This window comes from Lycorma delicatula, chromosome 8, assembly GCF_047948215.1.
Source record: "Lycorma delicatula isolate Av1 chromosome 8, ASM4794821v1, whole genome shotgun sequence".
Lineage (NCBI taxonomy): Eukaryota > Metazoa > Arthropoda > Insecta > Hemiptera > Fulgoridae > Lycorma > Lycorma delicatula.
The window spans coordinates 59,866,441-59,881,019 of NC_134462.1; the positions used below are offsets into that span (position 1 = coordinate 59,866,441).

General features: G+C 30.5%; 1 protein-coding gene across 1 annotated transcript in view; it reads left to right on the forward strand.

The window, feature by feature from the left end:
• Positions 1-14,579, forward strand: part of GluRIB (Glutamate receptor IB) — a 250,505-nt gene that overhangs the window by 38,036 nt on the left and 197,890 nt on the right. Inside the window, exon 2 of the mRNA XM_075372702.1 lies at positions 4,580-4,709. Coding sequence (XP_075228817.1) covers positions 4,580-4,709 — 130 coding nt within the window. The remainder of the gene's footprint in view (positions 1-4,579; positions 4,710-14,579) is intronic.

The following is a 14,579-nucleotide window of genomic DNA, read 5'->3' on the forward strand; positions in this document are numbered from 1 at the left end:
GGAGCTCGATTATTGATTATGTAATAGTGAATCGATTCCTTCAATTCAAGATGCTAGAATTTATCGTGGTTATGATGTGAATATTAATCACTTCTTTTAAGGACAAAGATTGCAATAACTTTTGGAAAAGACCATAGTTAAGACAACCGATTTCTGAAGAAATCTGATGAAATTCTGATGAAAAGATTTAATTTACTTGACGATTTAAGTATTAGGGGCCATATAAGTGGGTATTCGATGAATATGTTCAGTAATAGAGGGTGGGAAGGGATTTTAGCTGTACTGTTAAAGACAGCTTCAGAAGTTCTTGGTAAAAGGAAAAAGAAGCTCAGAAAGCAAAGATTTCCGTTCTGGAATGAAGATATAGCTATTCTTATGCAAGAAAAAACTTCTTAAGATATTTACCGGGTACAAATCGTAATTACCATAGGAAGTCGGCTATTGTGACGAAGGAAATACGGAAATATAAAAGGCAAGGTTAGGAACGATTTGTGAGGCATAATGATCACGATGTTCATGGAAGGCAGGAAAAGACATAAAATTTTAAATCGGTTGAAAGTAAATTCAATTTCAAAAGAGAGACGGTTAAATTATTTTCAATTTATGGATTTCAAGAAAGAGTAATGTCATAAACATGCAAAATGACACAAATATTGATGATTTTACGATGGAGGAGCTTAGTAATGCTTTGAAGAGCTGCCGGAATAGGAAAGCGCCAGCGCCTTACAAAATGAATATGGAGCTAATTTTATGGTTTCAGCAGTAGTTACATTGCTGTTTGGTTCTGAGACTTAGACTCTTACTTCATATCAAATTTGAAGAATTGAATCCACAGAAAAAAGATTTTTACGTAGAGTTTTGAGTGTTTCTTGAAGTACCGTTTCAGTAACTGTGCAATACTTCACCAATCAGGAGGAGTCGACAGTATTGAAAGAACGACAGCAAAACGTAGCCGTCAGTGGAAGAGTCATATAGACAGGATGGATGGAAATATGATTCCAAGGATTATGTGGAATTTTAGAGCGGTTGGTATGAGAAAAATAGGATGGCCGAGGAAGAGATGGAACTTGTGAGACTGAATGGTTTAGTAATGGAACAGACTGTATGACCTATACATATCGTTCTTGTTGAATGAATTAATTATACTGTTCTTCCTATTGAAAATAAATTAAAAATGTTAATAAATGCTGACAGATTAGTTTATTGCTCAAAAACTTTGGGGAATCCAAAATTTTCACAGCATAATATTTTCAAATAATCTCTCTACAATAATATAACACAACTATAATTAAAGAAAATCTTTACGAACAGATAATGCGTGATTGAGTAGACAAATAACGAAGCTTTTTGTGTGAACCAGAATAAAGTAAAAGAAAACAATCACAACATATACAAATCCGAAATTTCTGAAAAAGTATGAATAAATTTACTTTACAGAAATAAAGTTTGTAATATATATGAGAGAAAACCTCTATTTTGAGCACAATATTCGAAATTTTTTCAGCCGTTTATGTGGTGTATTCGATGGATTTTTTTCAAAAATACTTCAAATTGAACGTCTTTACAGTTCTAGACATAGACTTAAAACACAAACCGTACCATTTTAATATATACATATATGTCTGACAGACAGGAAAAACGGAAAGAATTTCAGAACATATTCCACAAGTGAAATTAGAAGTATGATTAACAAAAAAATAATACAATAAAAAAATATGAACAACATTATTCCAGAACGGTTTTTTTCGAACTAGCGAAAAATTTTGCTCTTACTTCTGCTCCACTGTTAAAATGAAGCCACACTGAAATTCTTGAAAGTGAAATTAACTGGTAAATTTTACTATTTCATATGGTTTCTGGCCACAGATTTAATAAACTAAATTCCAGAATTATATCTAGTAATTTTTGAGAAAATATTAACATAAAAATTGATCTTTCAAAAACAAATTTTTTTTTTTAGTTTTAATGCACAAAACATTCTTTATATTGCCAATACACAAATAACATTTTTAGAGAATTAAATTTTTTATATAATCTACGTAAATAACCTCAATTAAACACGAAATAATGTTGAAGAAATCTGATTTTTATTAATAAAAAAAAAACAGACGAAACATGACAGACAATACTGTATTGCAATTTTAAACCGAAAAAATATCATTCCAATATTAGAATATACCTAGAGAGAGAATAAATTACCAAAAATTAAAAAAATATATTAAAAAATTACTATTATAATAAAATCTAGATAACAAAGAGCCCAATATTTGCCCCGCCTCGCCCGATCCAAATGTTTGCAATTTATTTTTTCAAATAATTTCTATCCTCTTGAAAAAAATGAGGAGAAAATCATAACTAATATCGCTAGTAATTGAGTGTCTTCTAAAAGAGGTGACAAATTATTTTTTAAGTACATATTTCCCATAAGATTATTTTCAAGAATGAAAGATTCAGTAACGCGTCGAATATATCATAATAAATGCTAACGTAAAACCTACGTTGGAAACAACTTTCTGTTACGTCATGTGGGTTTTTGAAATTCCAACGATTATTATTTCGCGAATTATTAATTCTATCGGTTGAAAAATTTCCTTCCAATTATTTGTGATTTACAAAAATTTTCTGAAAACTAACTATTGCTGGAGTCCGACCTGTTTTATTCAATTCTACAGATCAGAAACCTCATAAAACTCACAAATTTATATCTTAATTTAAATTCCAAGAATTTCAGTTAAGGCTTCATTTTATACATAAAGCTGAAATCAGGGGAAAACATTTTGCATGCTGTAACTCGAAATGGAAGCATTGTAGGATCCATATTTATATGGACATTTTTCTTTATTTTCACATGAGAAAATCCGCTGTACATATTTAATATATATAAATAAATTCATTTAAATTTATTTTTACGGTTAGGTATAAATATACGTAACTGTAAAAGTTAATTTGATTACTAGATGCACAGTTTAAATTTCATTCAAAACAATAATCTTTTAAGAGTAGTTAAAGAAGCATTTCAATTAAATAATGCGTTTAATTTGTGTTTTATTTTATCAAATAACTTTGGCCTTAATTTTGTTGTAATTATTTCGGAAATTTCAATTAATTTTACTTCTTTTTTTCTTTGGTTTTATATACATCCCTCCCGAAGCCGAACCTACAATCAAGCATAATTTAGCTTCGGGAGGTGTGGTCGCCATCTCACTCTAACCAAGATCCACCCGGGTCTTGGTCATAACAGTTACCTGCCTCTGACCGGGTTCCCCGAGGGGGCCCCAGCCAGCTCTCGGTCTTTACAGCTCGAGGGCGACAGAGTCTTCGTGTCTCATCACGTCGCCCATCCCGGACGAACGACGACTCGACAAGAGGCTGTCCATCACCCCCTCGCTACCGCGTCATCACTCCCTTTGTGCCTTCGTTGCTACATATTATGAAGCAGCCCTAGATTTGTCGACTCCAGATAACATGTTCGGTACAATCGTGTCTATATCGAGTGGTCCAGTTATTTGTTCGCAGATGCCTCTTATAACCATCCACCGACGACACCTGAACACAAGTTCAGGGGAATCATGGTCTCCGCAATACAGGCACTTGGGATTGAAAGCCCTCCTCCCCGAAAAGATATGACAGGAAGATCCCGTGCCCCGTTAAGAACTTGGTTAGCCAGAAATTGAGTTGGCGAAATTTGCGGTCAATTCTTGGTGCGACCTGTTTGATTAAGCGGTGGGTCCAACGCCTTGTTTATGATTGATCCCACCTCCTCTGTACTCTCGTATCATGCCCGCCCGAGCAACCCAACCCCGTAGAGAAGACACCCGCCTAGTGACGTTCCGGTCGCCACTCCCCCCGTTCATTGCCCTGTTGGGCTTTAACGGGAGGCCTGCCTGAGCAGTTATTTTCTCCCGTCCCGTAATAATGTTATACCGCATCACCGCCAACTGTCGGAGAGAGGGAACTGCAGCAATTAGTAGGACATCCTCTGTTGTGACTGAAGAGTAGGCAGACAGGATCTTGAGGGCTATTCTCCTTTGGACCCCATCCAGGATACGCCTGTCCGAGTTCTTCTCCAGCGCAGTTTCCCAGACGGTGATTCCATAGAGGAGTACTGAGTTTATGACATAAGCATTATATCCTCCTGCGAGGTGACCTCGGACCTAACAAGTCTGACCTGAGCAGTCTGTGTAATGCCTTTAGCAGTCGTTCGGCTTTTGCTGCAGTTTCCTTGGCATGGACTGAGAATGTATCTCGTTTGTCCAGCCACACTCCTAGACATCTGACGGAGTCTGAGCAACGTACGGGACTGCCGTCGAGTCTGACTGAAAGTGAGGCCAGCGGCCTTCTGCCAGCCATGGTGATGAACTTCGTCTTTTCATGAGATAGGCGCAAACCTTTCTCCTGCATTCAGTCCTGGACCTTCCGTATAACCTTGTTGCCCATAGCCGCCACATCTGTTTTAATAAAACTATATGTAACTAGTTATAGAGTAAGTTATTAAATGATAAGGTTTAAAATAATTAAAATATAATTTTATAAAAAAAAAAAAATATTATTAAACTAATTATTACGTTATTTTTTATAGGTGTTAACTCCGTCCTCTGGATTCCTGGATTACGCAATAAGCATGAGACCAGATTACCACCAAGCAATTATTGACACGGTAAAATATTATTCATGGGGTCGAATTATCTACTTATACGATTCACATGATGGTAAGTTATAATATTATATTTAATTTTTTACTATATAGAATTTTCTTACAAATTAAATTAGTTTTCTATTCAATGAATCAAGCTATGATACTCTTAATAACCACAGACATGGTGCTATATTCCTTTGAATGAATCTATCACTTCCTATCCGTTCCTAAACTCCCGTTTTTGATAATTAATTTTAAATTTTTTGAGGTTACACAGATATATTCGTTGATACAATTATGAAAATGAAAGGCTTTTTTTTTAATCGCGTAATTTTATTTTGTCTTCAGTCATTTGACTGGTTTAATGTAGCTCTTCAAAATTTCCTATCTAGTGCCAGTCGTTTAATTTAGGCATACCCCCTGTCATACATCTATAACAATTTGTTTTACATATTGCAAACGTTGCCTCCCTGTACAATTATTCCCACCTAATTGTCCCTCCAATATCAAATAGACTATTCCAGCATGCCTTAATATATGGCCTATTAGTCTGTCTTTTTCTTTGACTGTATTTTTACAAATGCTTCTTTCTTCATCTATTTGCCGCAACACCTCTTCATTTGTCTCTTTATCCACCGATCTGATACTTAATATTCTTCTGTAGCACTACATTTCAAAAGCTTCTAATCTGTTCTTCTCAGGTACTTCGATCGTCGAAGTTTCACTTCCATATAAAGTAACGTTCCAAACATTCAGAAATGTTTTCCTGGCGTTTAAATTAATTTTTGATGTAAACAAATTATATTTCTGAATGAAGGCTTGTTTCGTCTGTGCTATTCGGCATCTTATATCGCTCTTGCTTCGTCCATCTTTAGTAATTCTACTTCCCAAATAACAAAATGTTTCTACCTCTAATCTTTTTTCTTCATATTTTTATATTCAGTGGTTCATTTACATTATTTCTACTACGTTTCATTACTTTCGTTTTGTACTTGTTTATTTTCATGGATAGTTTTTGCGTAGAACTTCATCCATGCCATTCACTGTTTTTTCTAAATCTTTTTTACTCTCAGCTAGAATTACTATATTATCAGCAAATCGTTATCTTTTCACCTTGCACTTTTACTCCAGATCTAAATTGTTCTTTAACATCACTAACTGCTAGTTCTATGTAAAGATTAAAAAGTAACGGGGTTAGGGAACATCCTTATCGGATTCCCTTTTTTATTACGTCTTCTTTATGTTTTTCGTTTATTACTGTTGTAGTTTGATTCCTGTAAATTTTAGAAATTGTTCTATCTCTGTACGTGAACCCTAAATTTTGTAAAATGCTGAAGATTTTATTCCAGTCTACGTTATCAAACCCTTTTTTAAGTCTATAAATGCTATTTATGTTGTTTTTTCTTTAATTTTATTTCTACTATTAATCTGAGCGCTAAAATTGCTTCCCTTATCCATACACTTTCCTGAAACCAAATTGGTCTTTTCCTAACTCTTCTTCCACTCTCCTCTCAATTCTTCTGTACAGAATTCGTGTAATAGCACACCTATTCATTGAACATGATAGTTTTTATGTTCATTTACATATCTACTATTATGTGTTTACATCAAATATTATATTGCCGACAGTATGTGAACAACATCGTAAAATGAATTCTTAACATTTGTTAAGGGTTCATTTTATGATACATGTATCTTTCAGGTCGCAGTAAAATTTGTCTTTTCTCATCGTAGTTGTTTCTATTATCTGATCCTTATTTAATTTCTGACATCAGTAATTCTTATGTTTAAAAATTAAAACTATTCTTATGTGAAAAAAATTAAAACTATTTGTAATATAAATTATAAAATATAAAATTTAAATAAAAACACGATTAAATATACAGGACGTGTAGATGTAGTAATCAAAATACACAATTACGCGATTAATTACAGTAATACATGTCATATTATTTTAAGTAAAATAAGTTTTAAACAGTAATTATATCCCAAGATAAAGATACTAAATAAATTACGATTACAGTCGTGATGTAATATAAAATGAATTGTACTTAAAGAATTAAAATAAGCTATTGAGAGATTAAATATGCGGATAGAATAGATGTTACTATAGTAATAGATGAATACATGTTTAATCGTTGACTTTAGTAAGGGTTCTATAGCAACCATTACATCTACCAACAAAACTTTTCTAAACCCTACATAGTCCTGAATTTTTTTTTGTAGGTGAACGTAATATTTTAATGATATCGAATTTATATCCAACGCTTGTGAATATATGACATCGATGACCAGATATCAGTCACATAGCAATTAAAATAATAATCCAGATTTTCTAACAGAGAAATACAATCATAATAAAGCGTATTTTGGTCTATCAAGTATCAAGCATTAAATGATATGAAATAAACAACAATAATAAGTGCTCCTAAAAAAATGAAAATATAGTTGCTAGGTAATCATTTTCCCCAGTCTAATACTATAAAAAGTAAATATTTATTAAAATGTCTATTTAGGCTTTATGCATATAGTTAAGATAAACTAATAATTAATTTCATATACGGTTATTACCGTTAAAAAAAATATATATATTATCTATGAACAGTTTAATTATTGTGAACTGAAATCCAATTATAGATTAATTAAGAAAACAAAATATAAAAAAAAAGTGTACACCATGATAATAATGAAAAACAATTGAAGTAATATAGCTAGAAGCCACAGTATTGATTACCATTTTAATTTACTTATTTTTTACGTTTTAAATTTGACTCATTGTTATACAGTATTATTTTTACTCATGTCTTTTTATTCTACGAAACAAAGTTAAAATTAATTAGGTTTGAAAATTTTTTAAAGCTATTTGAATGACTTCCAATATCTCTGTTTATACCTATTATTAATTTTGTTTCATTAGAATCATGCGATTTTAACCTACAAGGTTTGCATATTCTAAAGCCTTTAATGAATGAATCTGAGAAAGAATTCACGATCACATCCACTAAAATAATCGTGATCATCACATGTAACTCAGAGCTAATATGTTTGGATAATGAATGAGTATATCTATGGAAATTTTTTTTTGTATTTTGTAGAAATCCATCAATTTTTTTGTAGAAAATATTTTCTTTGTAAAAGCTCTTTTTTAAGGTTTGTTGTGAAAGGAATATATAACTGTGTTTACATGAAGGGCTTAGCAGTGACGGGTGATTTGTTTAAAAAAATTAACAGCTTTTTATATGGTGGAAAAATTAAAGAAAAGATTTTTAGTTTAAAACATATGCATTTCCAGAGAAATAACGTTTTTAAACAGGGTTTTATTCAATAAGTATTTAAAATTTAAGATTTTCTTACTAATATAAAATTTTTCTTCCACAAATCATAAGATATAATCTTTCTGCAACAATAAATTTATAAAGATTCATCATATGTAAACCAATATTTTTCGTTCAGCAAAACCTGCGTTACCACAGAAACCGCTTTTTTACAACGGAATTTTTGTAAAAATATGTAGTTTACTTTTAAACAAAACTGAAACGGCTATTGCAAAGTCACCTTTACTTAGAGACGATTACTCCTTATATATCACCACGAGGAGCTTCCGTCAACCTCCATCTTCGCATCCTCCTCTAAAAACGTCTGATAGGTTGAAATATTATAAAAACGGCTGAAATATTAGCCACCTACTTGAGCGATATCTTTCAACCGCTTGAAATACGAAGATCTCGTGAGGAAGAAATCATTGTTTTCTTATCATAGGGATAGCCCGATCCATACGGATTTTCCTATTAAGCCTTTGTCTACAGCTGAAGGTATTCATGTACTCAAGGAGGAAAATTCACAGAAAAGACCTGGCTTTTATTTCGATATTTTCTTCCAAAGCCATCATTATTAATACAACCGTGTTCTCAGATCTTTCAACCTTAATTAAGCTCATTTCCTGACGTCATACAATGGTGAAGTTTTACACAGCGACGTAAGTCGAATGACACAATACAATATTCTAATGTTAATTTCATACATTTCTATATTTAAGCAACAGATTTATATGTTGTCGTATATGTTGTCGTATGAGGAGAGGAACTGTAAATTTATCCTCTAAAATGTACATACGCTAATCGTCTGATTTAGTTATAAGTAATTGGTATAATTTTTTTTGTCTGCTAAAAAAATAAAACAACAAAGTAAAAACTTTTACTTGTCGGTTTAAATACTTATATCTTGAGTAGAGATTTTATAACTTAAGTGATTTTAATTTGTTCCAATATTTTCAAACAACTCGGTCTGTAAATTTTTATTTTTATTTTTCTCTAAATTAGGATAGTTTTACAGTTCAAAACATTTTCAAAACTTACGGAAAGGTTTTAGTAGTAATATATATTTCTATTTATAAAAGAGTTTCATAAACCTTTTACTTTTTAGTTATTTTAATGCATTTAATCGGAATTATTTTCTATTACTTGTTAATGATTAATGTAATATCGAGTGGAAATACATTCTTACACATCACAGAGAAAGCGGAAAAAATAATTTTTCTAAATAGTTGTAGATTAAAATATCTATATCTTAGGAATATTTTAATGAAATCTTAAAAATTACAAATCACACAGTATAGTATTAGCTTGGTTAGGTTTTACTTATTATTTTTAAAAAATCATAATAAAATCTAATTATACGCTAAGCTATTATAAAGCTATTTTTTTTTTTTATAAGAAATAAAAATAAAAAATTGGGTAACATAGTATGTGTAACAATAATCACTACGTCAAATATTTGAAATTCGACTCCACCAAAAAAAATAATTTACTTATAATCCATAAAAACCATAAAATTTATGAAGAAAGTGGCTGTCAGTAACATAATTATATATGAGATAAATAATCCGTCTGACAGTTTCCTGCTAGATTTTCCTGAGAGTGACAGTTACCCCCTTGCATTCAGGTTATTGAACTTACACTTTAATTAGGCTACGCTCCAGTATTACTATCTACCTATCACAATTTTTTATATTTACACTGTTAAAGAAACTTAGTATTTAACTTAATTTTATGTTAAGATATTTTTAAGATAAAAAAATTAAATTAACGTAAAAATTTCATCTTTCGCGGAATAATAGAATTATTTAAAATGTGTAAAAATATCTATCTATGCGTGGATTTTTTATATAAATATTTATTTAAAAATATTTTTACAGATTACCATGAATTTTATTTTTTTCAAAATATAATATAAAAAGGCTGGTTTGTTGCGGTAAATAAAATAAATTTAGTTTATTTATAAAATTAATTTATTAATACACCTTTTTATTTTAAAAGAAATAGAAAAAAGATAAATTCTGAGATAAGAAGAATATGAGGATCTCATTAAAACTGAACAATTAATTTAAATATAATGGTAGTTAAAGATCCAAAACCCATACAAAACAGATTTAACTTCCGAGGTTGAGAGATTATTGATCATCTCTCATAAAGGTTAATTAAAATCATATTAAAATAATTCATACCAACAAATTTACGAAAATCTTATAATGGATATAATTTTTTTAGCATTACGAGGAAGTTAAAAATGTGTAACCGAAGAAATATTTTACTTCACTTTCTTCTATTCAATCCTTAATACCAACACATGAAAGCATGCTTCCAAATTTATATCTCACCTAAAATTTTTCATCATAGAAGGACACACCTGGGTATGGTAGTCTATAGTGTAGAGAAACACTTGAGGAAGCTATAAAGAAATGAACAGTTGAAAACTGAGAGTGAAAGTTACGACCGTCAGGTCTGCTGTAAAATGATAAAGTAAATGTAAGAACTCAATCCCCACTACCGCTCACTATGTCCCTTGCCCGCTTTCTAGTTCAACAAACCCGACAGAATAACCCTTTCCAAAGATCTGGTCGGCTAAAATAGCTACTGAAGTATTTCTGTTAGTGAGAAAAAAAGGAAAATGATAGCGTTTGCTACCTTTTACATAAAGATATATAAAAGGTTTTTCTACCATCCAGTACTTACTCTTATCTTAAATATCTGAAGTTTTAAGAATACCTAAAATAAATTATTCAACATTTTTATAATATAAAACATAACATCTACCTAAATTTTATTAAAAATTTTTAATTTTAATTAAAAACTTAAAAATATTCAGTTGTATTAAACATCTGTTTTACATATAACCATTTAATACCAGAAAGAAAGCGAGTCGATGGCCCACCGCAAAAATGTTACGAAGCTTCAAAATCCTGAACATTTTTAGCTGTTTCTAGAGTTACGATTTTTTAACACAGAACACTAATGTTTTCCTTTTTTAAGGAAAATATATTATATTACACAAATATAATTTTAGATAAATCGTTCGTGTACACAAGTATAAATCGTTCGAATAAATGAATCGTTCGAGAAGTATAATTCGTTCGCTGCGCGCAGCCGTCCGGCGCACCACGTGGTCCGCTCTGCGCCAATAGCAGCTAAAATAAAAATTTGAGCACATACATCAGACAAACAAACCCATGCAAGGTTCGAGTCCTTATATAAGCAATTGCTTTTATATGGATCGAATGTTAGACTACGGATACCGGTGTTCTTTGGCGGTTGGGTTTCAGTTAACCGCACGTTTCAGGAATGTTAGTCGTGAGTCTGTTCCAGACTACAAGTTTACCGGTACATTTCACTACATCTGCTGTTACATCAAGCCTGGTCAACCGGCAGCAGTAATTTCATTTGTCTACAGATCCGAAAGTAGCTACAGCATTGGTTGGAGAAAACAAAAACAATTATTTTTATTATTACCTTTCATACCGGTTATTATATTCGTCAAAGTTTTGCTATTGATTAAAAAATTAACCTTAACATACATTTGTCTTTCTTACTGGTTTTCTTTTATTAGGCTTCAAATCAGAATAAATAAATTTATTTTTTCATAATATTTTAGTAATACATTTTATGATGGGGCACGTGTGTCGGCCTGTCCACACAATAAAATCGAATAAGAAGACGATAAAAAAATCAAGTGTACGATGAATCGAAATATTCTTGCTGAATATTAAATCTCAGGGTTGAGTAGTAGTCATTAGCACCCAGCAGAATGATAAATGAATCTTCTTTAAGGAACAAATTAAAAGACTGTTATGAAATTAAATTTATTGACAATTCCAATCAATGATTGAATGGTGTATTTTTTAAAGTAAAATTCTGAGATGTTTCATAAAATTTAATATATTTATAAATATTGTTTTTCAAACAGTATTGTTTCCTCAGGGTCACTTAAAATAATTTATTCAAATCACAAATTTTAATTTAACTTAAATTCATATTTTTACATGAATTTGAACACTAGTCAGTGGATACCGAGGTTCAAATAACTACAACTCAGGAATGGTCGGTCTGAGTCTGTAGTACACGACATTATCTCATTTGTCACATCTCATACATATTACATTGGGCCATAGTTGCTTTAATATGGATTTAAATACTAAACAGTGGATACCGGTATAGTTTGATGGTTGGGTTTTAAACACACGTCTCAGGAGTGGTCGGCCTGATTGTACAAAAATTCACCTTATTTACATATCAACCTCATCTCGTTGGGCCGTAGACGGGAGATTAGCTTATTGTTCATTAGTTGTATAGATTGCATAATACAAATTAGGAAAAATAAATAAAGGTTTTAATTTTCTTTTTTTCTCTTCAAATAACGACTTATTTTTCTAATAAACTTTTATGAATTTTAAATTAACTTCTATAACAAATTTTCATATATGCTGATTTATAAATGATCTTAAAATGAATTTTAATTATTATTTCAATTATTTAAATAATCTATTCATTTTATTTTATTTTTTCTGTCGATTTCCGTGGCAGAATAGTAACTTCTCGGTCTTTCATCCGGAAGTGCCGGGTTCGAATCCCGGTCATTCATGAAAATTTTTCATACGCTTCAAAATTCCATTTCCAAATTCCCATGTACAAGCTTATCTTAATCCTCTGTGGTGAAATAATTCATCAAGCACACATTATATGATATATACCGTTCGCTATCTTGAAACCTTAAGAAGGTGAAAGAAAGTTAAGGTTGAGAAAAATATTTTATATCTATTTAATAGAAATCAGTATAGCCTTTCTTATATTTTAGATATGATACACAATAAAAAATACAATAAAAAAAAAATTCTAAGTCATTTGCATACCAATCTTGGGTGTAATGGGAATTAAAAAGTAAAAAAAAAGAAAACAAATGGTTATATGAAATATTGAATAAAATAATAATGGTTGTAAAAAGGTAGCATAAAAGAAAAATTCTATCTGTCATATAATTAATAAATCTATAATGAAAATCATTAAGAAGAATGAAGAGGAAAACTTAGTATTATATATGAATCTTTATAGGGAAATAAGCTTGCATTCTCATGTTACAACAGAAACGCTATAGGTTGGTTGGTTGTTTATTATCTTGAACACTCATTACGGGCCCATTACAGCTATCCACTATCCCAGAATGCTTGTTCACCTTTCCATAATTCTTACACTGATGCGAGCTTTACTCGTAATTCTTTACTGAATCACTAGATTGTGTTGCTTCCGACGCATTTAAGGTAACATTTACTCAAATTTAGTAGTTTACTTAAAAAAATAAAATAAAAACTACTCTCAACTATTTAGAATAGAAAAGTAAAGTACTGTACTATTTATGTTTAAAACACGTAATGAAATAATACACTGTATATTTTAACGTGTTTAGTTATAAGAATAATAAAATTAAAAATATTTGTGTAACGTACATTTATTTTAAAGGATATAAATAATCACCAAAAATTATTAATTTAAAATGAAAATAATAGTATCAATATATAATCATAAAATAAAAGTAAGATAAGTCTATTTATTATAAATTTATCCTCTTTGAAAAGTGATGAAAGTTCTCGCAAATTTAAAATTCCAAAAAAAAATCTGGTTCAACGTAACTACGGATAAATTGTACAGTAACAAGATATAAACTTTTCTGATGCGCTTACATACGTGTACGATACCGAATAACAGTAATATGCTGATCCCCACCGGTAGAGATAGAAAAGCCGTTGTACTACTACGCATATTTGCGTGGTCAGCAGGTTTTTATGTACGTACAGACCACGCGCCTGCAAGTACTTGAATTCTTATGAAGATTTAGTAAAATATAATTATAAAAAAAAATTTCTTAGCGACTTGTAACTAGAGGAATTGGCTTACATAAAATTGAAAAATATTGACTTATAAGATAAGAGTAAACAAGAGAGATTCTGGGTAACCGAAAAATAGTACATTTCTTTTGAAAATTAACTACATTATATTAACTATATACATATATTAATTACATAAATTTAAAAAATTCAATCTTACACAGAGAGTGGAATTTGTGTGTCAATTTTCATATGCAAGATTTTAGAAAATTCAGGGTATTGAATATTTTGTAGTGCACATTTTATTTTGTAATTGCTAAATTATTTTGAGAAAAAGATAGATGAGGTTCTTTATTTAAGTAATACTGCATTTTCTTCAACATTTATGTTCCATTAATCGTGCACAGGATTATAGCATTTAACGCTATTATTTTGTCTAACAACACAACGAACGATATGTTCAAACTGCATCTACATTCAACATCGGATAAATACTTTGGATGTTGTCGGTCTATTAAATAAAATTTCCACCAACTAAATTATTCAACATTTAAAAATCAGTTTACCCATTAAATAAAAGAGAACTTTAAAACAATTTATGAACTTTAAAATAAAAATGAAAATTACGATCTCGGTTAGCAATGAATTAAGGCGAGAAGTATAAGGATTCATATATGAATTAAAAAACCCTTTTAACTTAAGAAAGTTAAAAAAAAAGTCGTACAAAGTGAGAGGAAAATATAAATGCATAGAGAGAGATAAAAAGAAAGGGTGATATAGAAATAAAGAGAG